The sequence below is a fragment of the Panthera pardus genome, unplaced genomic scaffold (assembly GCF_024362965.1).
Source record: "Panthera pardus isolate Hobbes unplaced genomic scaffold, ASM2436296v1 HiC_scaffold_2, whole genome shotgun sequence".
In the NCBI taxonomy this organism is placed as follows: Eukaryota; Metazoa; Chordata; class Mammalia; order Carnivora; family Felidae; genus Panthera; species Panthera pardus.
Genome location: NW_026526765.1, coordinates 48838833 through 48866660, shown reverse-complemented (window position 1 = coordinate 48866660; position 27828 = coordinate 48838833). Strand labels below are relative to the sequence as shown.

General features: G+C 45.2%; 1 protein-coding gene across 5 annotated transcripts in view; it reads right to left on the bottom strand.

Moving 5' to 3' along the window:
• CYFIP2 (cytoplasmic FMR1 interacting protein 2) overlaps nucleotides 1-27828 on the bottom strand; it is a 129206-nt gene that overhangs the window by 5379 nt on the left and 95999 nt on the right. For all 5 annotated transcript variants that reach the window (XM_019464537.2, XM_019464538.2, XM_019464536.2 and 2 more), the window contains 4 exons: nucleotides 8730-8802; nucleotides 8171-8265; nucleotides 2263-2501; nucleotides 569-716 (listed from right to left, as the gene is read on the bottom strand). In XM_019464537.2, the coding sequence (XP_019320082.1) occupies nucleotides 569-716; nucleotides 2263-2501; nucleotides 8171-8265; nucleotides 8730-8802 (555 nt within the window). The remainder of the gene's footprint in view (nucleotides 1-568; nucleotides 717-2262; nucleotides 2502-8170; nucleotides 8266-8729; nucleotides 8803-27828) is intronic.

Below are 27828 nucleotides of genomic sequence, written 5' to 3'. Positions count from 1 at the left end.
GCCACACATCTTCATGTCTCTGTGCATTTGCTATGGCTGTTCCCTCTGCCTGGAACATCCTCCCCACGCTGCACCCCATTTTTTGCCTGGTTATTGGCTGCTGGTCATTCTGGACTCAGCTCAAGTGCTGTCTCCATGAGACGCCTTCTCTGGCCACCCCTCCCCACCTGTCCCCTCAGCCCAATTTAGACAGCCCTTGTCAGTGCGCCCCAGCGGCCCCGCTTACTCTACGGCCGCGTTTCTCCCATCCCCGTGCCTGTACAACTTCCGTGTTCAGTGAGAGTTTGTGTGGATGAGGCACCGGTATCAGCAGTCTGACTGGCACAGGGAAGGGGTAATTCAGGTCTGGAGCCCGGCCCAGCCCTGCGGGGTGACCTGATTCATCCCAGCAGGTTATGAGCAAGTGACTCATGGCTTCCTATAAGAAGGTCCCCGGCCACTGAGCATCTTTGTACCTACCTGTGGTGTGGGGACTTGGCCTCCACAAGCAGCTCACCCTCCTTTTCAGATGAAAGCCTGCCTGTCAGGCCCAGCCCCGCCTCCCTGGCCCCAACCATGAGCTGCTTACCACATTCTTAATGACCTCATCCTTCCCGTCCTGCCTCTGTACTTTTAGCAGGTGGTAACAGAAGTCAAACAGGTCAAAGCGACGCTGCTGGCCCAGCAGGACGATGATGGAGCAGCCGGCCCAGTTCAGACCGTCACCAAAACACTGCCTGGGAGTGGGGAGAGGAAGCAGCTAGAGTCAGGGGCAGGGAAGGGCAGGGGGAGGGCTCTGGGGCCAGGAGTACAGACAGTGAGCAAGCCCGTCCCTGGGTCAATCCTCTTCATCTGTAAAGTGGGTACAAGGAAAGATGTGAGCATACGTTCACTTGTTCCAGGGACCGTGGTTACGTTATAAATCCTCCTAACCACAAAGAGGTGTCAGCCTATTAGCCACTGATGGAAAAATCACCTTTGCGGAAAACAAATTTGCAGGGAAAAAAATTCAACCAGTCCTTGAGATTTACGTGGCTGATTAGGATTCAGATGAGAATGTGTCTGACCTCTCTGTAAAGGAGCTACAGGAATGCTTGTGAGGCGAAGGACCATCTCAAACCAGGGGACCAAGTGGCCCACGCAGGCTCAGAGGGCAGGGATGGGGCACGGTGTGTGGACGAGCAGACACTATTGGTGTGGGGCGGGGGGGAGCTGTGAGTCCTCCTGGGCTGGTGAGGCTCAGCCTGCATGCCTCCTGCACGCAGCAGCATCTTGGGCGATTTTGGAGGCCGTGGGGTCGTCTCTCTGCTGTTTTCTTGTCCTCAAGCAGCAGCTGCAGCCTGATGGGCAGGTTTCCCTGCTTCTCCATCACCGTGGCTAAAGGGAAGGCCCAGCAGCTGCTCTGAAAACAGCTTTCCCGGCCCACTCCCAGCACCACTGCCTCCAGGATCCTCTGCCTCTCACTTGCTTGTTCTCCAGGAGGACAGGACTTGTCTTCTTCACCACTCTGTTCTTGGTGTGTGTAGCTGGGTGAGGGAAGGAAGAACTGGAATCTGCTTCTGTCTTCTCTGGGGGTAGGACTGGGTTACTCTAGAAGGCTTCCTGGTTTTCAGGAGTGTAGGCCTCATGAGGCAGGACTGTGTGAGCAAGTTAGGGCATGAACCTCAGCTGGGGAGGCCTTGCTCTCTTTTCTATGAATCCTGGAATTTTGTGAGGGGTGAGGTGGACACTGGACTTCTCAGTGACAAAGCCTCAGCAGGGCTCCCTCCTGCCCACATGATCAGGGCAGCTTCCGGTCTTGGAAAAACCAGGCCCTGAGGGGTCCTCGACCCCAGGGCACATGCTCACGCACACACTCCTCTGCCTCCAACCACTTGTTGCTCTTCCTGGAATGTCCTCTCCTCCCCTCTAAGGTTTGAATCCCAGGCAATGTTCAAGGCTCAGATCTACTGTGTGATTTACATTCCAAAAACTCACTCCGCTCTCTTCTCAGGCACCTGTCACCCTTCCTGCCCTTCCTGCCAAGCAACCTCATTCAATGTGCCTTATGTCTATGCATGTTGTCTCTGCTCAGCCCTGTAAACCCCATAAGGCCAGGAACCAGCTACTTTTGCTCAGTACTGGTGTCTGTCCAGCACCTGGCACATCTATGTATTCAGCGAGCAGCTATTGGACAATCTGCCCCTGCCCACCTTTCTGGGTGAGCTCTGGTAGCCTGGTGACTCTTGGTCGGGGGAGACACACACGTCGGGCGGTGACCCAGCCTTCCCGGAGGGTACTCACTCGGCTGTGAACTCGTTAGTCCCCACAGGGATGCAGTAGACGAACTGCATGGCACTCCAGAGCCGGTGGAACTCTACACACTCATCAACGTGCATGACGCCATTGGTGGGCGGTGGGCCCCGCCAGATGGGGTCCTGTAGGTAGCTCCGGATGCGCGTCAGGATGACCTCAAACATGGACAGGCCGCAGCACAACCGCTCCTTGGTCAGCAGGTCGCCCTCCCGGGCGATGGCGATTTGCTGGGAACAGAAGAGTGCATAAACCTTCTAGCCTTACCTCGGACCCTGTCTTCCACCTCTCATGGGGGATTCCCAAATCCTACAGCTGGCTGTACCTGGGATTCATTTACCCACAGCAGGGCACTAACTTTGTAAACCTTAGTGCAATAGTAGGGGGTCTTGTGGCAAGACTTACTTGTGGTAAGTAAAATCTAGGAGCCATCAAAGAGGAAGAGTCCATTAAAAAAATCCAGGTCTATCACATCATGGAATGTCATGCATCCACTGCAAAGACTGAGATGAAACTACTACCAGTTCACACTCACTGAGTGTGTGTGTAACACGTCAGGCCTGTTCTAAGCTACTTATACCTCACATCAACCCCATGAAAGAGGGAACAATCCCATGAAACACTGACACTGTTATCCCCGTTGTACAGATGAAGAAACTGATGTTCAGAGAGGCAGCCAGTGAGCGGTAAAAGCTTGGATTTGAACCCTAGTCTAGATCTATGGCTTAAATTATTACGTGAATACACAGCAAGTTTCAAAAAAGGATGTATACTATAATCCTATTAAACACATCAACAACATACAATCCCATAGACAAACAAAACTATATGTGGGGTGTGTGTGTGTGTGTGTGTGTGTGTGTGTGTATAAAATAGTTTAGAAGGAAATGTCAACTGTGGGAGCAGATAGGCTTGGCGAAGCACACAGGATTTTCACTTTTTACTTTAAATACTTCTGTACAGTTGAATGTTCTACAAAAAGCATATGTTACTCTTTAAACATTTGCCACTGATTTTACAGGATCATCTCCTATTAGAAATCCTCTAACCATTGTAAACTATCTCTATTAATAATTTAAACTGGCTTCACATGTAGGTCCTCGTTACTGCATCTCTAATAATCAGCCGGCTAGACAAGCACATCAAAACACATTACTGTCTGCATTATGAGTAAAAATGTCTAGGGGTAGAGATCTCAAAACCATCTGCAAGTGGTAGATAGACATTAACATTTAAGGTCAAAGTAAGGTCTCCAAATCTTGGGACAAGGCTAAAGAGTACTGGTCTCTGAGATGGAGAGGTCCACATGGCACTCACGGGGTCAGCTCTCCAGAAGGAAGTCTCCCCAGAGAGCTCATGTGACAGAGTGCCTGGAAGGGGCCTACCTGACTTCTCCCTTTAAGCTATCACGCTGGAGCCCCTAGAAGGAGAGCAATCTCTAAATTAATCCACAGAAGGAAATAAATCAGGAAACACAATGCTGGAGCCCATTAGGAAAATGGGCTATGGGCTTAGTTGTCATGACAACTATAAACTGAAAGAAGTCTAGCACAAAAAAAAAAAAAACGTAAATTGGGGAAGACAAATTTGTGTTTCAAACATGAAGGAGAGGGAGCCCTGATTCAGGCTGACTCATATTGATTCTATAGGCAGAGAAAGCTCCTGAGCAGAGAAGAGACCATTTAATTTGTCACAGTTGGCTAGAAGTGTCTTCAAAAGAATCCTGAACCTGGTGTTTCATTCTGTTCTTACCAGGCAACGCTCTAGACTGGCATTTGGACCCTGAAAGGGCTCTCCACTCAGAAATAGAGGGCCTGGTACAGGGAAGGTGCTCAGTAAATAAATAAAGGACCCATATTTGTTCTCAAGTCATGGATATTCCTCTTCATCAGTTAACACAGAGAATTCTGGTTCACTAATTAATCTCCTGGGCATCTAGGTAGTCTGAATCAATCCCCAGGGCCCGACAATCGTGTTGGGGAAAAATCAGCATTATAAGTCTGTAGACAGACTTTGAACTCTGGTGACCTCCCTGCTACAACCAACCAAAGGGCCCGAGACTGAAATGGTTTAGGGGCTTTGTCCCTTTGCCTTGGAGAAGCATTTACCCTTACAGTTTCTCCTGGGAGGGAGCTGTAAAAGTAACACACAGTCACTTGGATAAATACGGAAAAACATTTTCAAAACATTATAAGAAAATAAAAATCTCCCATGAACCCCATTACCTAGAAATGTGTAACACGTCACGTCTAAGAAATGAGGTTTCCTAGAGCATGGATATATGATTTGTGTTTATGTATGTGAGTGTGTGTATGCATCTATATTTAACAGAATTTGTTTATCTTGCTTTTTTTCTCTTCAGATAGCAGCAATCTAAGAAAACTATTTCCTTCAATATTTTCAGTACTCTAATTTTTAATGGTTACATAAAATGGCCATTGATACATCATCATTTATCGAGTCTTCTACACTTTTTTTATTTTTATATTTTTTATGCTTATTTATTTTTGAGAGAGAGAGAGAGAGAGAGAGAGCGCGCGAGCATGATCAAGGGACGGGCAGAGAGAGGGAGACACAGAATTGGAAGCAAGCTCCAGGCTCGGAGCTGTCAGCACAGAGCCTGACACGGGGCTTGAACTAACGAACTGTGAGATCATGACCTGAGCCAAAGTCGGAACACTTAACCGACTGAGCCACCCAGGCGCCCCTTGAGTCTTCTACTCTGATTATTTTAAAGTGTTTACAAATTTTCATTATTGCAGACAATTCTTAAGCAACTGTCCTCCTATGTAATACTTTTTAAGCTTATCTCTGATCACTTTCTTAGGATATAATCCTAGAAGGAGGAGTAGGACGATGCAGTTGAAGTGTGTACATATTTTAAAAGGCTTTTGCTACCTAGCAGCACACTGGTCTGCAGACAGGCAGAAGCACTCTGTACCCTCTGCGTGAAGTCCGCACCTTTTACCCTCATTAGCACTCTGTTCCCAGTAAGCAAAGTTCTTTGCCAACTTGAGAGATGAAAAATTGTACCCTAGTCTTTTAATTTCCATTTCAGTGATTACAGGTAAGGTTGAACACTTTCACTCTTTGTTGGCATTTATACTTTTCAGGGTGTGAGTTTTCTTTCATGTCCTTTTTCCTTTTTGCTTTGAAAAAAGTGCACTAATGATTGTTTGCAGCAAAGGCCCTCAATTTGTGACTTGGTTTTATGTACATATATATGGGATGTGTTTCATATACATTTCATCCAGTTCTTTTCTATCCTAACTCAACGTGGGGGGGGTGGGTGGATTTTTCTCTCTCTTCCTGCCGTTCTTTTCTGAGTTAACAAGGGAACAGAAAAAGCATCTGTGAAAATCAATGTGGAAATAAATTTCTTCATGGAACACTTTGATTACGTTTAGTGCCCTTTGGAGGAGAATGGTATCTCGATATCCTTGGTATCATCCTTTGGGTTTTTTGAAAGTCTTTTAACTTATTTTTGTTCATCACAACAATCATGAAAGACGGCTCAACTATGGCAGCCAAACACCCATTAGCCCATTTCACAGGTGGGGAAACAAAGACTGAGATATTCAATGTCTAGCAGTAGATTATGCATCAATTCAGGCGTGAAGCTGGAACAAGGACCCCTGGCTAGTGTGCTTTCCATGGTAGCACCGGAGATCAAATCAGGTCACCTGACTATGTCCCAGAAATCAATGCAAACAGTATGACACCATCAAAACCTCTTGACTTTAAACATGTGGCAGGATCTCCCTTGTTGCTCACTTAGATATTATGTGAGTCCCCTGAACCCCAGCTAGCCTGGAAGGTCATATTTTGTTAACTTTTCTTCGGTCTATGAGACGACTAAATTTTGGACTATTCCTTGAGGGCTGGGAGACAGAAAACTGGCACTTCCTCTCCAGCCTCCAGAATGTCTAGGCTTTTGTTGGTCAAATACTCAGCATTTGACAAATTGAGATTTCTAACAGTCCCAAGGAAATGGTGTTCGCCAGAACAGGGAAGGAATTTACAGTCTTCTAAGTGGAAACACATGCCAAACCCTGGATGTGAGAGGCCAGATTCTTGTAGGATGACACCAACAGTGGAGCAGACACATTTCTATGTTGCCGGCTTGGGGGATTTCTCCCTAAAAGGAAATCTTTAGAGGACTCCTCTGCTCAGCCTCTGAAGGCCAAAAAAAAAAAAAAAAAAAAAAAAAAAGTGTGCATACTCCACAGGATCTGAATTCTCCCCGTGGTGACTCCAAGGACCCAGATGCCACTGAACACTGAGTCACGGTTTTCAGTAGGAGGTGGGTGGCACACAGGTGGTCTGGTGATGGCTGCTCAGGAGCCTGAGGACGGAGCAGATTGGGTCCTGCCATGTGCTCCAAATACTTGCCCTGATTTTTGAGAGAAGAGGCTGCCTTCTGCCCCCTCGCTGAGGATGTGAGTCCTTCAGACTCATCAGCTTTGGTGGTACGAGCAGAGAGGACCCATGGAATGCAAGTCTGAGTGCACACTGGAACTCCAAACCTTTTGAACAGTTGGCAAAGGCGAACAACACACACCCACCCTGGCTCGTCTCACCAGGGTGCCCCATTTCTCTACCTGCGGAATTCCTCCCCTGGCCTCCTGAAAATGTGCAGATCACTCAAATCAACTTGGAAGGAGACAGCACGAGATCCTTGTTGTGTCCCTCCCCTTTTCTCTTCCTGATTCCTGCCACTGTCTTGAGTTCTCTGAGGCAGGGGTCCTGCCCCACTCATCCTCATGTGCAGAACAACTGGCACTGGTGTGTAAATATTAATTTTTGTTTCAAAGATTTTATTTTTAAGTAGTCTCTACACCCGAAGTGGGGCTCGAACTCACAACCCCGAGATCAAGAGTCACATGCTCTATTGGCTGAGCCAGCCAGGCGCCCCTGCAAAAACTGATTTTAATTACAGCATTAACACATGAGCTTATTCACTTCTGAAAAGATTACAGCATTACAGATAAAGCTGACGTGTCCTGTGATCACTGCCCTGTCTCTGTCTCTTTCACCTCTCTTCAGAGGGTGCCGCTCTTATGAACTACGAGTATACCATCTTTCAGGAAAAGCTTCACTGATATGGTTTTGTTGTATTCATTCTTCACCTAACTGTGCTCTTATGATCGATACACATTGATGCACCTAGATCTCGTTTTTCATTTTCATTATTATATAGAAAGTATTGAGCATTCAATGAACTTTACCACATTTTATTTAGTCAACCCTCTGTTGGTTGTTTCTAGTTTTTGCTTTAACAAACAATGCTACAGTCAACATCCGTGTTCCTGTGTTTTTCCAGCAAAGATATCCAGAAGTGAATCACTGGTTCTCAGGGTGTGTGGAGGTTGAATTCTGAGAGGCAACTTACTCCTGTACTAACAGAATTCCTGATGCTAATAGAAGCACAATAGATACTTGTCTGACTTCCTTCTTTCTGGGTGGAATAGCTGATACACGGTGTAGAAGAAAGAACTCAGGCCTGAGAAATAGCAAATCTCATTCCAGACCTGACCCTGCCACTAACAGGCTTTGTAGACATTCCTCTCTCTGTGCCTCAGTCTCCCTGCCTGTCAAATGAGGGGGTTAGACCAAAGGCTCTCCTTCTAAAGTTCCTTTTGGTTCTCAGAGTCCACGATACAAGTATGGTACCTGGGGCACCTGGGTGGTTCAGTCGGTTAGGCGTCCGATTCTTGATTTCAGCTCAGGTCATCATCTCACAGTCTGTGGGTTCGACCCCCATGTCAGGCTCTGCACTGAGGGCGTGGAGTCTGCTTGGGATTCTGTCTCCCTCTCTTTCTCTGTTCCTCCCCTGCTTGCTGTCTATCTCTCTCAAAATAAATAAAAATAAATCTTAAAAAAAAAAGAAGGATCGTACCTGAGGGGTCCCCAGCCGCTCTATCAGAGGGACCAGGTGAAGAGGGGCATACTTGGCCTCCAGGCGTTTCATCCGGACCTCCAGACGCTCCCCTTCTGCAAAAGGAGCAGCAGAGCAGGAAATGAGACTCAGGGCACCCTGGGGGACCTGAGGAACAAAAAACTCCCAGAGGGCCGGTGACGTATCTGTGTTCCAAAACTTGGACGGACTGTGTCAAATTGCTCTCCTTCGTTCTGGAAAGTGTGATTGGGACTCACTACAAGGAAAACGTTCTATTATCTCTGTCCAACAATAGAATTATCTGCCCTGTGCGGCGGTGAGTTCCCCATCATTCGAACAAATTAAAAGAAGGCTAGACAGGAACACATTGGGGATGATCTAGAAGGACCAAGGAACAGGGCCTGGAGTGTCACTTCTAATTCTGTGATTCTATGAATATCAAATAGCGGCCCAAAGCTTTATTTATCTTTTCTGACTGCAGATCTGAGTTTATTGCGATTAAGTGGGCATGAAGTTCAAATGCAAGTTGGCTATTTAGCGGCTGTTAGTGATTTCTTACCTTTGATGTAGACTCTAGGCAAGATGTTTTGGAAGGGTGCAGCATGGAGCAAATCACAGACTTCCTCCTGAGACTGCAAACAGAGATGGAAGGAAAGAAAAGGGAAAATAACATTCATTTTAAACCACGAAGAATTTTCATTTCTAAAAACTTGAGCACCACAGGCAGCCAGGGTTAAATTTTGGCTCTTCTACTGACTAGCTGTGGCATCTTAGGCAAGTTGCTTAATCTCTTTGAGCCTATTTATTTACCTATAAAATGAGGACCAGAATACTACTATTTAATGAGTTTTTGTAAGGACTGAGAGAAAGCATAACCTTATAGGATAGTCCTGGGCACATAATGAGTGTGCAATACATTTTTCATTATAATCTTATAAGAAATTTGTTGAGGATTTCAAACGAGTGACAGAGGAATCAAACAGAGATGATGGGCCCCAGAGCCTGTGTCTGTCTGATTGGTTATGAGGCTTGCAAGCTCAAAGCAGGTGGCTTGGCCAATCTGCCCACCGACCGACACGTATGATTCTATGCAAAGGCCTGTGTCTGTTTGGTTTTCTCCACACCAGACACCAAACAGTGAGATCAGAGAAACTAGAATCTAGGACAGATCCGTTGTGATGGTGACTTATTATGCATAAACGTGAGCTTTAGAAAGGCTTAAAAAGAGGGAAGAGTCGGCAGAGGACAGGCCTGGAGGACAGGGTCTAATGAGCTTGCTGTCCCGGGACCAGTTTACAATCATTGGATCTCAGAACAGAGGATGGCAAAAGAGGACCGAGAGAAGCCACGCCCCCCATGGCTCTTCTTTAAACTGTGGGGATTTGGACTGGGTAAGACCCAGGCTTCATTCAACTCTGGCACTCTTGGATCCTGAACATCTGAGAAAATGAGGAGTATGAGTGCCCTTGGCTTTCCTTACCCAAGCATGGGTGGAATATGCCGTCTTGGAAATCTGGAAGGCTGGCTGCTCAAGAGGGGAACCCCCAAACTCCTTTCTCACTATAGGTCAGTCCTTGAAGCGAGCTAGCAGAGGAAAGACAAGTGAATCCTTCAAAAGGACTCTGATCTCAGTGTCTTAGCCAAAGGGGAAAATTTCCCTCTTTCTTAATTAAGCTATTTTCTCCCATAACCACTAGATCAAATCACCTAGTCTTGATTGCTATTTGTAAACTTAGGTCCTCGGCTTCATCGTATCAATCTAAAACTTGGCTTATTGATCATTCAGGCTACAATTTATTAATATGGTGAATTACATTGATTTTTTTCAGTGATGAACGAGCCTTGCATTCTGGGCATAAACCTCAATTGGATGTGATGCATGATCCTTTTTATGTACTGCTGGATATTATTTGCCAATATTTTATCAAGGATTCTTACACTTTTTTAATGAGGAGCACTGATTTGCTGTTTTCTTTTTTAAATGTATTTGGTTTTGGTATTAGGATAATGCTGACCTTGTAAGATGATTTGGGACGAGTTCTCCTCTTTTCTGTATTCTGGAAGCAACTGAGCAGAATTGGTATTATTTCTTCCTGAGACGCTTGGTAGAATTCACAAGTGAAACCATCTGCATGTGGAGTTTTCTTTGTTGCAAGTTTTTTTTTTTTTTAATTAGAAATAAAATTTTCTTAATAGACATAGGACTGACTATTCAGGTTACCAATGTTTTCCTTGCATGTGTTTTGGGGGTTTGTATGTGTCAAGGCCATGGCGGCTCCTTTCACCTCTCCCAGGCTCCCCACTTGGACGTCCAGCTCCTTGCTAAATATCACTGCTTGGATATTCCACACCTCCACATTTCTAAGGCTGACTTTCCCCTTCCTCCCCCCTTTGCTCACCGAATGTCACATTCATCTCCTCATGTGCCCAAGCCCAAAACCTGGGGCTCGTTTTCCTTCTCTTCACTTCCCATGATCATTAAATCCTCATGTCTCTCTCTCTTTTTTTAAACATTTATTTATTTTGAAAGAGAGAGAGAGAGAGGGCTAGCGAGCGCACAAGCGGGGGAGGGGCAGAGAGAGAGGGAGAGAGAGAATCCTAAGCAGGCTTTGCACTGTCAGCACAGAGCCCAACATAGGGCTGGGTCTCATGAACTGTGAGGTCATGACCTGAGCCAAAATCAAGATTCAGACACTTAACCAACTGAGGCATGCAGGCACCCCACATCCTCATGTCTCTTGCTTCTTTCCACATTTCTTCCCGTTGGCCACCACAACACTCTGAGGTCCTTATGGGTGGGGGTGTGGTCTCTAGTCCTGTATCTTCTCCCCAGTGCCTAGGACGTAATGGTTTCTCAATAACTATTGACAAACGAATGCATATTTGTTATCTCATATTTGTCTTAGATGAATACATAAATGTATTTATCCACATGACTTAACCTCCAAGCATGAGAATACCATTACATCCATTCACCCAACAAATATTGGTGGAGTGCCTGGTACTGTTCTAGGCTTTGCAGATAAGACATTGAACGAGTTAGACTAGATCTCTGCCCTCATGGAATTTATGTTCTAGTTGATCGAGACAGATAAAAACAAACAAATCAGAAAATTTCAGATGGTGATAAAACAAAATAGGGTAATAGGCTAGAGAGTGACTGGGAGTGGGGAAGGGTCTACTTGAGGAAGGGTGGGTGGTTAGGGAAAACCTTTTTGAGAGAGAGACATGTGAAGAGAAGATGGAATGAAGTGAGGGAGCCAGCCATACAGATATGAAGTAAGAGCATTCCAGTGCAAAGGCCCTGGGGCAGAAGGTAAGCTGGAGCCTAGTGATGCCATGCTGGGAATCACAGTACACACTGAGGCCCTAATGGTAGGGAGGGACCAGATCATGTAGGGGTTCATAGGCATGGTATGAAGTCTGGATATTATCTTAAGTGCTATGAGGAACTATGGCAGTATTCTAAGCAGATGGTTGGTTACAATAGCTCCACTGCCAAGTTTTCCTATCTTTCTTGTTTTCTTTTCTTCCAAAAAATTCAGTGGCTCCTAGGTATGTCTTCTTACTAGAAAAGCTGACCATTGCATGAACCGTTAGCTTTCTATTTTATTAAATTTAGGTGGGTAAAATTGACCTTGGGTGCCACCTTAGGGGAGAGAGGGAGAGGAAGAAGGTTCTGGATCCTCTACAACAAGAGCAATGTTGCTGCTTTATTACTTTCACATAATGAGCTTCCACTTCAGATTTCCTTGGGGGACAGGAGTGTTCCGTCCCCCTCTCTGCATACTACCCCCCCCCCCCCACCGCCGCCATCCACAACTGCAGTGTCAGGGGTTCTCTAGGGCAAGGGGAACCTCCTGCTGGCATGCTTCCTGTGTGTTTTCTACCTCCTCATGCAATCTGTTAATGAAGGTGAGGAAAGACAGAAGGATGTGGTTTCCTAATAGAGGTGGGAAAGCATTTGCCTGCAAAGTCCCAGAGGATGAGCTACATGGCCATTTGCATAATGAGGCGGCTACATACCTCACAACACCTTTCACAAGGCATTTGTCTGGCATTCCTTAGCTGAGGCCATTGCGACGGATAAAAACGTCCAGTGCCGAGCACACAAAGGCTTGTGTCAGGAGCCAAACCAGCCTCCACTGTGGGCGCCCATGCTAACGGTCGATCTCCTCCTTATCTAATCTCTATCTTGAAGGATCCACACTCGGCCTTCCACTCTGTCCAGGAACCCCCCAGCCCCTGGCTTGTGAAGCGCCTTGAGAGTAGTAGGTTTCTTACCCACTCGGCCTGCGCTCCTTCTGCTCCAGCCACAGCAGCGTTTGTTATTTGAATGCACCATCTGTGTGCTCATCACTGAATTTTTGCCTTCTCTCTGAAACGTTCCCTGCCCCTCTCTTGCCCATACTCCCTTTGCTTAGTCAACTGCCACTCTTCTTTCAGATCTCAATTCAACCATCACTCCCTCAGGGGAGACTTTCTTGACCCCCCTCAATACCTCCCCGCCTTGGGCAGGTTCCCTTGTTATGTGCCCTCAAAGAATCACATCCTTTTCCTTTCAACATCTGAGCGCAACCTGTTTTAGAATTTATACTTGCCTGATTATATGTCTGGTTAATGTCTACCTTCCCCCACTGGGATGTCATCTTCATGAAGGTAGGCACAATGTCCATTTTTAACTGTATTTTATTCCCAATAGGGAGCACAGTGAGTGTCTGATAGATAATAAATGCTCAGTAAGTATGTGCAACAAAAGCTGAATGTCTGTGGCATAAAAGGGAATTGAGACTTAGGACAGAATCTCTCCTGTTTTGGGTTTTCTTATATGGGCCTGGATGCTTCCCCTTATTACTAAGGAAAGTATTTTCTCTTCAATTTTACTGATTACTCTGTATGAATTACATGACACATTTTTAAGAAGTATTCCATGTGGGGCGCCTGGGTGGCTCAGTTGGTTGAGCGTCCGACTTCGGCTCAGGTCACGATCTCACAGCTTGTGAGTTCGAGCCCCGCGTCGGGCTCTGTGCTGACAGCTCAGAGCCTGGAGCCTGCTTCTGCTTCTGTGTCTCCCTCTCTCTCTGCCCCTAACCCACTCACATTCTGTCTCTGTCTCTGTCAAAAATAAATAAACATTAAAAAAAAAATAAAAAAAAAAAAAAGAAGTATTCCATGTGATGAGATTTTCAGGTGTTCTTAATTTTCTATCCCTTTCTTTCTCCCTGTTTTTTTCCCGACTTGTATGCACTTACTGAATTTTCTATATTGTACATATATCATTTTAAAAAACTGATCTGAAACAAAACTCTGAAAGTAATTTTTTAACTTTAAAATAAAGAGCTTTGGGGGATTTGAGCTGGAATTAGAGGGAAGGAAACGAAATCCTAGCATGCCACCTGGTCTAGCAAGGAAAAACATCTGTGCAGATTTAACAATGTAACTAGTATATGATTTTGTTTTGTTTAGGCTACACTTAAGGACAAGTTGCAGAAGAAAATACAAGTGTTACAAAAATACAGCTTTGATCATATAAAAGCAAAAGTAGCTGACAGGGGGTAGGAGGCAGAAGTGTTAGAAGTGCAAGTTGGGGGTGTTAATTTCCTCATCTTTCACAGAAAGGAGTTAAGATATTAAATAATGTTAGGAAGAGAAGCAATGGTGGTGTGAGTGTATTATCTCTGATTACAAGGGAAGCAACAGAAGCAACAAGTGACATAATCAAATATTAAAGAAGAGAGAGGAGAGATGTAAATGAGCTAAAATCTCATCTATCCAACTAGGGAGTCAGTAGGTATTGTCTAAAGGTGCCAATTAAGAAATAGAAGCTATCCTCATATAATTAAGCATTATGGAGAGAACAGTGAGAACAACTAGAAATAGAAATGATTAAAACAAGTTGCCTTGGGGACTGGGGTACAGGTGGGGCAAGGTGCAGCAGAGCCAAGAATGATGTTTTTCATCATAAGCTCATCTGTATTATTTGATTCATCATGTGCAATTAAGAATAATTTAAATGGAACAAAATGAAGAGGTTGGGTTAAATGGTCTCTAAGGGTTTCTCCCTAGAACTGAGAATCTATGCCAACATAATGGCTTTGTTCTTCAGGGAAGGAGAATCAGTGAGCACTTACTGAACACTAACTATGTGCCAGGTGCTCTGTACCCATCATCCGCTTTGCACTTCAGGATATCCTATGAGGTGGCTCTTTCGATCTCCATCCTACATGCCAGGACGTTGAGATTCTCAGGGAAGTGACATTTCCTAGCTAGGTCCACGGAAATAAAGAAGCAGTAGGGCTGACAGGGTTAAGACTCAGGGCCAATTCACTTTGACACCATTGTTTCTCCATGGTAGTGCAGGTGGCCAAAGCCTGAGGAAGTGTGGAACGTTCTCCCCCTCACGATGCATATACAGGATGGAAAAAAAAAAAAAAAAAAGTAAAATGATCAAACATAGAAACAGGAGAAGATTACTTAAAATCTCACCACGTGAGAAACTTTTTAGCCTCACTCATATCTGATAGGATCACATCATTTGTTGCTTTATTTACTGGGTTTTTAGTCATAGCTACGGACATTCTTTAAACTGAAAGAATTGTGACATATACAGGCAGCTTGAAAAATGAAGAGTCAAGAGCCAGCTTCCGGCTGAAGAAACAGGAAATTATTGAAACTTCTCTTCCTCCAACCCCAGAGGTAACCTCTATCTTGGATTTGTGTAAATAATTTCTTTGCAGGCCACTAGTTTTTAAAGATCTGCTGGTTTGATACTAAGGTAAAAAACTGGACCGACCACTCATTTGGTCAATTTACACCTATAAATTCCTTCTTTCCCCACCCTCCCAAACCTCCCTCATCCTTATCCATCCCTCAGAGCCCCATTCAAGCTTCACCTCCTAGGAGTGTTCCAAAACCCTCCAGTCTATAGGGGTTTTCTTTTTAAAAACTTATCAGAGTTCTTCTTCATTCAGGACCCCCACCAAGCTGTCTGTGGGTTGAGCTGTCTAATCTAGCCCCAGTCCAGGGCCCTCAAGTCTGTGGTCCTGATGGAGAATCTGAGCAGTGTTTCATATCCCATGCAAATACTGACTGAGAGAGTCTTCTTGGAAGGACCAGTTATACTGAAGACCCACGTTTGATCAGACATGAGAGGCCAACAAGAAGCATATACAGAACATGGGCATACTATTGTCTAGAGATCAAGCAAGATCTGGACACTTTCATTCTGACTCAGATATAGCCTGAGCAGAAAAGAAGTCATTCATTCAGTCATTCGACAAATAATAGGCATTGATTATACACAAGTTTCACTGCAAGGTGCTGGAGACACAACATTAAGTGAGGCAGACCTGATGCATGGCGTTTCTCAAAATGATGAGGAAAATAAGTAAATGGAAAATTGTGGGAAGTGCTGCAGTGGGGGTGTGCATGGGGCTATGGTAATACATTAAGAGGGGCAACCAACCCAGACTTTCGGGGAAGATGACAGGGAAGGCTTTCCACAAAAATGAATGCTAAGCTGAGACCTGAACGGGGGTAAGTACTGGACAGGTGAGGGAGAACATCTCCTGCAAAGGCCCAAGACCAAGAGGGACCACAGCTGGTAAGGGGCTGTCAGCTGAATTAGACTGAAGCTTTCAGTGCTGGGGAAGGATCTTGTAAGCCTCGCTCAGGCATCTTAATGGTGGCATCAGCCACCTTGATGGTTTCCATCAGGGAAATCTGCAGTTTCACTTTGTGGCTGCAAGAGAGAGAAGAGATTGGGGCAGTGGGAGACAAAGAGGTGTTGGGATCAAGACAGATTAGGGCCTGGAGATGGAGAGGAGGGAGCAGACATCGGACACCTGGTGACAGATTGGGATACAGGTGCAGACAGGGAAATGACACTCACCACCTGTTCACAGGGTCCAAGGACACAGTGGGTTTGCAGGAGGCAGGGAAGCTGAGATCAGATCTGGGTAAGGTGGATTATCTGATGTCTGTGGATGTCCAAGAGAAGATGTCTAACAGGCAACTAGAAGTAAGCTATGGGGCCCCAGAATCTGGGGAGTGGATCCAAACTTAGGAATCATCAGCATGAGGATAAAAATGGACTCCAGGAAAGGGATTGACATGAATGCAAGGGTAGGCAAAGGTGGGCGTTTCTCAAGGTGACCAGACCCTTCCACACACTTCAGTTCCTCTGACTCTATGAGACCAAAGAAAGAGAAGGTGCACAGTGGCACCTGAGATCAAGGAGACACTGATAAATTCTGGGTACTTCCTTGTCTACCAACAAACCACCTAACGGGGAAGACAGCTACTCTTCTACACTTGGTGCTGCCCCTTCCTTCTTTCCTTCCTCCCTTCTCTCCCTTCCTTCCTTTCCTTCACTGAACATCCACTGAGTGCTTGCTCTGTGATCTGACACACACCCCAAGGGCACAGGGTGAAGAGGGGTCTGGATGCTGCAGGAAACACGATGACAGGTAAGACTGGAAAAACTAGATTTAAACGAAGTTTACGATGTAGTGGGGGAAGACAGTCCAGGACATCTGTGCTCGGGAAAATAAAACAAAAGGCTCTGAAGACTGGGAGGAGGGAGAAACGACACAAAGTTCCTTCAGAGAACAGGCATTGGATAAGTTCTATCCCCCCAGGCTGGATAGAACTGGGAGGAACGAGACAAGACAGGAGACGGGAAACGGTGATGGCTTCGAGGTGGCTGGGGAGAATGCGCCAGTTTTTGAATTGGCAGGAAAAGTGCAACTGCAGACAGAGGGGAGACAAGATGAAGATCAGTGTGAAGAGAGCAGGAAACCATTTGCTGGGGCTTGAGAGGGAGGGGTGAGCTGACAGGGCTGCAGGCAGGCTGGAGCCAGGCTCTCAGTTGGGGGACCAAGGCTGAGTCAAAGCCTCTGGGAAGCTCGGGGAAGAGGAGAGAAGGGACTCACGGTAGCTGAGGGCCTGCTTATGAAGCTCCGGTGACTTTACATTCCTCACTTCACTCAACACAAAGACTGGGGACTGGGAATAGGTTTCCCCCACTATCTGAAGGCAGAGCGCTCCTAACGAAACCTTTCCTAAGGCCAAATGGCATAAAGCAAAGAAGCAATTACCATGAATTTATATGGAAAATGTTTTGAACATTCCCAGACCCCCAAAAACAACCTCTCTTTGGCTTCGTTGACACCTCAGGACGCATCTTTCTAAGGGGCATGCCAAATAAGTTGAGATAAATCACAGATGAAGCACAGTCCAAAGCTCTGGCAGCTTGGTGCTGAGATGCTGAGTGTAGCTGCTGGGAAGGAGTCTGGCGGGGCCACTCATGATGGCTCTGGAGCCACTTGCTGCAAAACAAAGGGTGAATGCTATTTTTGCTTTTCACCTCTTTTCCTGAAAGCAAAATCCTCCTTGGATTTCTTGTGGTTAGTGAAAACAGGTACTGTTGTAGGTCTTCTGGGAAAGCAAGGCAGAACGCAAACTTGGAAAAAGCAGGGGAGACTTACACTTAGCCCCAGTATTTTTGGGGTGTGGAAACTAAGGCTCAGAGGATTTTAATCACTTTCCTGGAGTCTCATAGCTATTAAGTACAGGGGCAAAACTTGAACCCAGGCTCTCTGATAGGCCCTTTCGAGGAGAACACCCGGGAGTCAAGCATTGGCCACATCCTGCCTTTGTTCCTCTGCAGAAAGATTCCTGTCTCATTCAAGGCTGTGTAACTCAGCAGTGGAGCAGAATGAAAGAACAGGGCATGGCTGGTTTAGGAAGGTGGCCCAGTGGCCAGGCCGAGGTCAGCAAGAGAATTCTGAGAGATCTCTGCTCTTTTGCTTATACTCTGTCTATACCCAGAGGAATATACAGCACCTTACAATTAAAGAGGCAGTGTCACTAAGTCTGGAGACCATTGCACAGTATAAGACCAGAAATGCATCAAAGGGAGAGGAAAAGGCCTCTAGCTTCTCAGGAGGGGCAAGTGCCTGTGGCAAGTCTCCAAATGGGAATGCCGGTTTTTAAACTGCAAGTGGCCTGTTAGAACCTACTAGGTGCCAAATCTCCTCACTGAGTTTCCCTTACTCATCATTAGGTCCCGTGGACCCTGACCACCAGAACACATCTCCTTCCCAACCACTGGACTGCACACCCAAAGCCCTGGGTGTTGGGAGGGAGGGGCTGGCCTTGTAATGCGGCCAATGCAACAGCAAAGGCCCCAGGGAATGATGTTCATTGCAAATCACTGGAATGAGAAGTCAGCAAATTCATGCAAAAATGGAATTAAGTCTGAGTTTTAATTGGAACATAGACCCACAGTCCTCCCTGAATCATGCTGCCTTGAAACAGAAACAGCTGACTGGTTAAGGATACCCAGTTAGTGTCCAATGCCTTGCCATACTACCTTGCTATACGGACCATACATCTGACCAACAGGAAGTGGGCATTTCAGTTGCCTCCTCGATACCAAAGTAGGGCAGTCCAGTGCCTAGAATGTCAGGACGAGTTGCCAGGGGTCTCCGACCACTTTGCTTTTATTGGGAGATAATGCCATCTTGTCAGGGTCTGTGTTTATTTTTTGGGAGGAGGTTAATGATTTCCAGCAGAGTTGACAAAAACCCAGGTCTGCTATAAATGGTTTCTGAAGACAGTATTTTGTCCAAGAGCATTCCATCCTAAGGGCTGCCAGGAGATCGACTGTTTACGAGGATCCTTTCCTAGCAGATACACTTTGTTGTTTAAAAATCGATGTATTATGATCATAGTTCAAAAGAAAGGAATGAAACATCTTGAGGAAGGCTATCTTTTCATGATTTGAGTGTGGGCAACACATGTGCCAGCAGTGGCACTGGGGTCACCATTCATGACTGAGGCAGTGGCTGCTTTTGGAGGCAATTTCGACAACAGATTCAGGCTCAGCAGGATCGATTATCAATGTGTGCCTTGGGTTAGAAGAGGGGCAAAGGCACTTAAGGTACACATTTGTTATCCTTGATCTCCAAAAACCACCACCACCAACATTTTAGTTACCTTATATTAAGTGTTAGCTGACCTGCTATTTGTCATTTTCTCCTGGAAGTTCACCCAATACTTAATTCAGGCAAGGGTTGCCCCGTGAACAATGATTAATTTGGCAGATTTTCCCCTTGGCTTTACCTGGATACAACTGACCTATAACACTGTGTTGGTTTAAGATGTACAGTGTGATGGCTGGACACACTGCTGATTTGACGACTGTGAAATGATTACCAGTTAATACATCTTTCACCTCATACAATTACCATTTTTTGTGGGGAGATCATTTCAGATCTACTCTTGGTAGTTTTCAAGCAGACAACATAGCACTGTTAACTCTAGACACCAGGCTGTATGTTTCATCACAGCAGGTGGGTTTTTAAAGCTGCTACTCTAGCCCCTTTCTTTTTGTTGTTTAAGTATTTATGCTCATTTTTGAAAAAAAAAAAAAAAAAGAGAAAATGCAGATGCATTTTTTTTTTAAAGGGAAGAAATTTATAATCCTACCACCCAGGGGTCATCACAGATACTCTTGTGGAGGTTTATCCTGCCTGGTTCTTCTATACATATAACATTTAAGTATATGTTTTTAAATGATGGGACATAAAATATCTACTCTTTTGTAATCTATTTTTAATCACTTAGCATACACTATCCACATCTTCCTATGTACAGAACAGAGTTTCTCTTTTAATGTTTGTCTTTGTCTTTGTTTTGGCCTGGAGGAATCTTTTGGTTTCCCTGCACCCTTTTCTGGGTGACCATCTTACTTCTCAAAATTATTTGATAAATGATTACCTACTAAAGTACTGGCTCTATCTATCTCTAAACCCATCTCAGCAGGCTTTGTATTTTACTGGGGCTTAAATTTTTTTTTAACATTTATTTATTTTTGAGAGACAAAGAGAGACAGAGCACAGGCAGGAGAGGGGCAGAGAGAGAGAGAGGGAGACACAGAATCCAGAGCAGTCTCCAGGCTCTGGAACTGTCAGCACAGAGGGGTTCAAACTCACAAACTGTGAGATTATGACCTGAGCCAAAGTTGGATGCTTAACCAACTGAGCCACCCAGGTGCCCCTGGGGCTTTTAAACATTAGGTAACATTTCAAATCAAGAAAAGTCCCTAATAGGAGAACTTCAGACACTGATGGGAAGAGATGCTTTTGTTTGGGTCGGGGGAAGTCCTCTTGGTGCCCCTTGACTATAACACAAAGGGGCTAAATGTCAACAAGCATTTGGGTAGAAGCCAAGGATGGTAGGATTCAGCTGTACTCTGACCTTCAAAGTCTGCTGTGTGGCTGGACTGTGCACCCAGGCAAAGAGTGTAATAAAAGATGAATGACTCTAGAGGAGTAGGCATGGCTGAATTTTCTGGGGCCTCGTGGGTCACAGCTGGGAGCTAGAACTTGAAGTACAATGAGAAGCCACCTGTCAGTTTTAAGCAGGGGAGTAGCATGATCTGATTTATAACTGTATGAAGGTCCTCTGCTGTTACGTAGAAAATCAGCTGTCATTTTACCCCCCGATGCTTTACCTACCAGTAAATTTCACCTTTAACAAGAATGGATAGGCAGTGACCCTCAAAGAAGCTGGGTTTGAGACATTTCTCTTAAATTGCACACAGGGAAAAGGCATTCTTGTTTTCTTTCCTGAAGACCCTGATGCACAGGGAAAATCTCCCCACCATGGCCCACAGGAAGAGGGCAGTCAAAAGAAGCATTCTGGGAGTTCTCTCAGGGCCACTGACAAGTCCCGTGGGGTCTTTTTCTAGTTTGGACTGGACAGCTTTCCTGGCTTCATCTGCCTTTCCATGATTCTACACTGATATTTCCTGCTTAGAAATCAAATAGATGGACAGCATGAGAGTCGTGGCTGTGTTCAGCACTAGAAGATGCCTCTATAAATTAAAAAATGAGGTCAGAAGTGGCTCCTAAGCATATGTTACCAAAAATAAATCTCACCAACTAACAGAAAGAAGTAGCTGGAAAAAACAAAACCCTCATAACTTGTCTTCCTCCTTATACACTGTGACCTTGTCTGCTTAGTGACCCTTTTTCTTCTTAACTTTCTAGATTCCATAATGAAGTTTCCTTTTCCCCTCTTCACACTTGTGTTATGAAAAATACTGAACATATAAAATATTTGAAAGAACAATGCACATCCTTATACTCCTGACGTAGAATCACAATGACCTTTTCTTTTACTATTTCTGTTGTGACTCTATATGTTTTACTGAATCACTGAAAACAAGTTGAAGTCATTGCATTACTCAGCCTTAAATACCTCAGCATGCAACTCCTAAAACCAAGATTATCCTCCTGTGTAACCTCAGTATTGTAAGCATCTACATTAAAAAACATTCTTGGGGGGCACCTGGGTGGCTCAGTCGGTTAAGTGTCCGACTTCGGCTCAGGTCACGATCTCACGGTCCGTGAGTTCGAGCCCCGCGTCGGGCTCTGGGCTGATGGCTCAGAGCCTGGAGCCTGCTTCCGATTCTGTGTCTCCCTCTCTCTCTGCCCCTCCCCCATTCATGCTCTGTCTCTCTCTGTTTCAAAAATAAATAAACGTTAAAAAAAAATTAAAAAAAAACATTCTTGGGGCACCTGGGTGGTTCAGTCGGTTAAGTGTCTGACTTTGTCTCAGGTCATGACCTCATAGCTCGTGGGTTCGAGTCCCGTGTCAGGCTCTGTGCTGAAAGCTCAAAGCCTGTAGCCTGCTTTGGATTTTGTGTCTCCCTCCCTCTCTGCCCCTTCTCTACTCAACTGTCTCTCAAAAATAAATACACATTGAAAAAAAATTTTTAAAGCACCCACACAAAAATAAAGGATACCATACAGATTCAGGATACATATTTAAAAAAACTAGGGTCATGTGATACACACACGTCGGATCCACATACAACAGCATTAGATGCTACCTTTAGGCTCCATCTCTGGATGAAAAACTACATACCAGTTTTAGCTGATCTCCTGAAGGGAACCATCAAACCAATCTGAAAACAATATTTTCTTAACATTCGAAGTTCTGAGGCGACCAAAAGGCAGTAGCACTAACACTAGTATTTTATGTTTTTGTCTTTGTCTAGTGAGCGTGGAGAATGAGCTGGGAACTGGAGGCTGAGGACCCCCGGGAACCCCCACTCTGATGTTCTGGTGGGAGGGTGCCGGAGGGAGGGTGGTTACAGGGCCTAACCAGAGAGTGCAGCATTCTAAACATTTCCTTATATGGACACACGTAGCCCGTTAGTGAAGTGTTTCCTGCATACTGATGTTAAGCCCCAAAGATACAGGGCCTGTGGAGCAGGTTAGGCTTCCCACACCCAGCTTTGTGCAGAAAGTACGAGCAGCAGCCTTCCAGCCTCTCGTCTGGGATTCCAGTGAACAGTGGAAAGTTCAACTGTGACATATTCCAACTGCTCTTGTGCCGTGGGGCCCTCACTTCCAGGAGTTCTTTGTAAACCTGCCTAAATAAATCCGTAATCTTATCTGATTCTGCGTGTCTGGGTCTGCACGTGTGTGTGGTCCTTCCCCACCAATCTGAGCCTCACTTGAACAATGCTATATATCACCCTGTCTCACCTCAACTCTTTCCCCTGCCCCCTGAATTGTCAGGGGGAAAAATGATCATTGTTCCGGACCAGAACCATGTCTGGTCAGCTGGGAAAGATCTACAGCCAAGAAACTAGCTTAAAAAGTAGTTTTCCCTTACCCTCAAGTGCACATCAACGTTTCCCAAGGCAGGCATTTCCTAAAAGGTGGGAATTGTAGAGGCAGGGAAGTGATATTTAACAATAGTGGGTCACGGAGGGAAACTTACTTTCCTCTTAGTTCCCTAGCAGTCTTTTTGACAACTTTGTAAGAAAGCCTCTCATTTAGATCCAGCATATCTCAAACCTGTCTAACATTTGCTAAACTCCATTTTTAACACGGCAGGCCCCGGGCTCAGATGTCTGGGCAGACAGCAGCTGGGATTACATTACTTTGTTGTATTTTGGTTGAATTTATTATTCTGGTTGCTTTTTTTTTTCTTTAAGTTTATTTATTTTGAAAGAGAGAGAGAGAGATTGAGAGAGAGAGCATGTGCATGAGCGGGTGAGGAGCAGAGAGAGAGGGAGAGAATCCCAAGCTGTTAGCACGGAGCCTGATGTGGGGCTTGAACTCGCAAACTGCAAGATCACTCTCTGAGCTGAAATCAAATGTCTGACGCTTAACCAATTGAGCCACCCAGGTGTCCCTCTGGTTGCTTTCCAATGATGGCAAGAGATAATGATTTTGTTTAATGGAAGTGATATACAGTTTCCTTTTAAAATAATTAAAACTTTTTTTTAATGTTTATTTATTTTTGAAGGAGAGAGAGACAGAGCATGAGTGGGGGAGGAGCAGAGAGAGAGGGAGACACAGAATCTGAAGCAGGCTCCAGGCTCTGAGCTTTCAGCATAGAGCCTGATGCGGGACTTGAACCCACAAACCATGAGATCCTGACCTGAGCCAAAGTCAGATGCTTAACCGGCTGCGCCACCCAGGTGCCCCACTTTAAAAATAAATTTAAGTTAAAAAGTAAGTTAATTAAAATTATTTTGTAAACAATACAACCAGTGGTCTGTAGATACAGCAAGAAATATGACAACACATCAGTGACTAGCCTCTGGAAGCACTAGTTAAGAAGACTCCTTCTAGATCAGGGGCTCTCCACCCTGGCGGCACACTGGAATCAGGGGTGGAGCTTTTGGCCTGGTATTTTAGCCAGGGCCACCTTGGGGCCAGGTGAAGTACCAGCATGGATGTTTCAGGAGTTTTCTGAGCGACTGCAATGAGCGGCTGCGGCTGGGACCACCACACCACCTCCCGGATGTCTGCAGGTGTCTGCCCTCCAATAACACCCAGGAGAGCAAACTGCATTTTGACTCCCAAACCCTCAGCATCTAGGCCTTCTGTCCACTGGGGTCTCCTCTTGGGAGAGTCATCAGTGCAGAACTGAAAAGCCAAGGCTCTGGTTTCTGGGCAATTACTGGCCCAGGCTGATGATACAAGTGCCACAAGTTTCCAGGACTGAGGTGGCTTTGGATTAAGGTGACTGGCAGCCTCTTGCTCAAATGGAATGGCATCATCTTGGAAGATTTTAGAGAATAAACACGTATGTTTCTAATCCTCACCTAGAACTGAGCTGATATGTCCCTCCCCTCATCATATAGGACATAGGTGATAAGCCTGTACTGATGTGCTGAGGATACAAAAATGACCCTCAACCAGGCAATCTGTCCTGTCATCCCCTCCTCTCTGATTCCATTATTTTATACCCCTTTTCACTTTGTTGTTGTGGATCTCGGCTGGTGGTCTCCAAACCTTTTGGACCATAAGCTTCCATTTGTATAATTTTGAGCAAACATCTCCACTGACATGTATTTATGTGATCAACTCTGGAACACTGTGTTAATAAACAGGAGGGCTTAGTTCCTTTCTCATTTTTTGAGTAAGTAAATAGTTAAAAGCTATGAGATCATTCTGCCTACCCCCTGGAGGGCTAACACTCCTCCGCTGCAGACTGAGGGTATTGATTGTGAACAGTGTCATCAGGAAAGGGATTGTGTCCAATGATCTTGGAGTCCCACACACTGACCGCCTGGCCCATGGGGGGCTCTCAGTCAGGTCTGCAGACTCCCTGACTCTCAGCAGTCAGAACACGTTTGCTCCGTACCTCATATATTGATGAGGGTAGCAGGTTTGGTTTCCAGACTGGGATGTGTCTGAAAGGATGTAAAAATACTTAAAAACCAGAAAGCATGTAGAGGTATTACTGGGAGTCGAGGTGCCCTCTTTCCACAAAGCTTGACTCATTTTTAATCTGGAACACCACTGGGTTCTGGGTCTGGGTTGGAGGACATGCTGCTTGCAGAAAGGCCAAGGAATGCTGCTCAGCGGTGCCTGGATGTAGGGACAGATCGTGACTCCTGAGTAGCCGGAGGGGTCGTTAGTCAGGGTGATGGCAAAAAGAACTCTGGATCAAGAACAGGTGGGGATATGGAGCCAAGGTCTAAGATGGACAGTGAAGGGCAGGCATTTGCTTTTTTACTTCTCATGTATCAGGATTGTGTACATCTGCTAAGTGTGTGAGGACCTCCTCTCCAGGGGGGGAAAAAAAAGCAAAAAGTGTTTAGTGCACTAAATTTGTACAATAATTTAGAACGTAAAGTAAAAAGTGGAAGATCGCCTGCCCCCACCACACTCCATGTGGATCACCACTCTTCTCAGCTTGGTGAGCATGACTTTTATAACTAAACAAAGTAAAAAAAAACAATGAAAAAATTTAATATTGATATGCTGGAACATACAAACATCTGCAAGGATGTCCTTCAGAACATGAACAGTGGCTCTCTTCGTGCAGCAATGTGGTTTTTGTTTTCTTCTTTCTGCTTCTCTGGGTTTTCTGGCAATGAATTTATTTAAGTTATGCAATAAGAAAAACAAAATTAAAGAGAAAGGACTATAAAGTGGAAGCAGGAGACAGAGGGATCAGACGTGGAGCTGGAACTAAAACCCAAACCAAAGCCAACAGCATCATCTGTGAGGCTTTGTAGAGCGGTCCTCTGTCCCTGAGTGTGCTAACTGTAAGGATCCTGGGTTCTCACCCCAGCTCCTGCACTAGTTTAACCCTGGGAAAGTCATCTCCCTCTTGGGGCCTTGGCTTCCTATCTGCAAAATGTGGGATTGCACTAGATCGGTGTTTCTCAATAGGGGGAGGTTTTGTCCTCTCAAGGAATATGAGGCAGTATCTGGAGACCTTTTTGGTTGTCACAACTGGGAAGGGTGTTACTAGCATCTAGAGACAGGCTAGAGCCCAGAGGTGCCGCTCAACACCCTACAATGCATAGGACGGGCCCCTACAACAAAGGGTTATCTGGCCCCTACAACAAAGGGTAATCCCAGTGGTGCTGAGATTGTGAAACTCACCCTGCATGGCACCCAGTTCTATGAGTTTGGGCCCAAGGCCTCCTGTAAGAGGAGCAATGACTGCCCAGACTCTGACTGTGGTCCACTCTGACTATAAGGAGGAAAGAAGAAATAAACAGAGCTCAAGGCAGGGAATACTCTTAAGTCCCAGACGATGGGAGGTCCTGCCATAAAAGGCAGAGAGGCAGACAGACAGGCTGTCTTCTTCCCAGGGACCGGGCTTTCCCTCTTTCACATGAACAAACAGGGCCCTCTTCTGGTGTGTGTCAGCATAATGAACAATGGGCTGATGGCTCAAACACAATACAAAATTTGAGAAAAAACTTGGTGACTATGGAATAGTTCCTTAATGACAATCTTCTGATTTCCCAGGGTAGGTGACACTAGTTACTAGATACTAGGTAGGAGATACTAACAGAATTTCCTTTAAAAACATAACAGGACTGGGGTGCCTGGGTGGCTCAGTCAGGTGAGCGTCTGACTTCAGCTCAGGTCATGATCTCACGGTTTGTCAGTTCGAGCCCTGCATCAGGCTCTGTGCTGACAGCTCAGAGCCTGTAGTCTGCTTTGGAGTCTGTGTCTCCCTCTCTCCCTGCCCCTCCCCTGCTCGCATTCTGTCTTTCTCTGTCTCACAAAAATAAATAAACATTAAAAAAATGAAAAAAAACAACCATAACAGGACTTATAAATAGATGCCTAATGAATGCCGATTCATTTCAGGGTAGACTCAACAAATATTTAAGAGCCTGCCACCACTAGACCCTTTGTGGGCACTTGATCAATGACGCATGTGGCATTGCCATTGCAGAGCAGGGAGAAGAAGGTCTTTTCAGTCACTGCTGCTGGGATAATCGGGAAGAAATGAAAATGGATTTCTACCTCCCACTAAACACACACATCAACTCCAAGTGAACAACAGACTTAATGGTCTGTTAAGCCTCAAAAGGCTAAAACTCTAAACTTTTAGAAGATAATACATCTTCATGACTGTAGAGTAGGAAAGATTTTTTAAGACAAGTCACAAAAGCACCAACCACATGGGGGAAGAAATGATAAATACACCAAGCCTTAAGAACTTCTGTTTACCAAAAGACAAGCCAAAGAAATGTATTTGCCATTTATGGATCCACAATATATCAATAATAAGTACAAATAAATATAGAAAAGAGGGCTTAATTTAAAAACAGGCAAAAATATTGAACCGCCTTTTGCAAAAGAGGCTGTCCAAATGGCTCTACCTTATGGAAAGAGGCCCAGCATCAGTGTTCAGCAGGGAGATCAAAACCATAATGAGATACCATGATGGAACGGCTTTCATTGAAAAGACAACTCCAAATGTTCCTGAGGATGTCAAGAAATTAAAACTCTCCTACACTGCCGAATGAGTGAATAAACTCTCACAACCACTTTGTAAAACAGTTTGGCAGTAGCTCCTGAAACTAAACATTGATCTACACGTTGACCTAGCTACTCTACTACTAGTAAATTTACCTAATAAAAATGAGAACACAGATCTACCAACAGAAATGTGCAAGAACGTTCATGGTGTCTTCATTTGTTACAGCATCATGCTGTAAACAACCCAAATGCCCACCCACAGTAACATGGATAATTCACTTTGTCTATATGGTGAGAATTCTGCATATTCTGTATGTTACTCCATGTATGTTAGACCTTAATTAAAAACACCAAGCAAGCAACCTGCTCTACAGGTGTAGGGGTTTC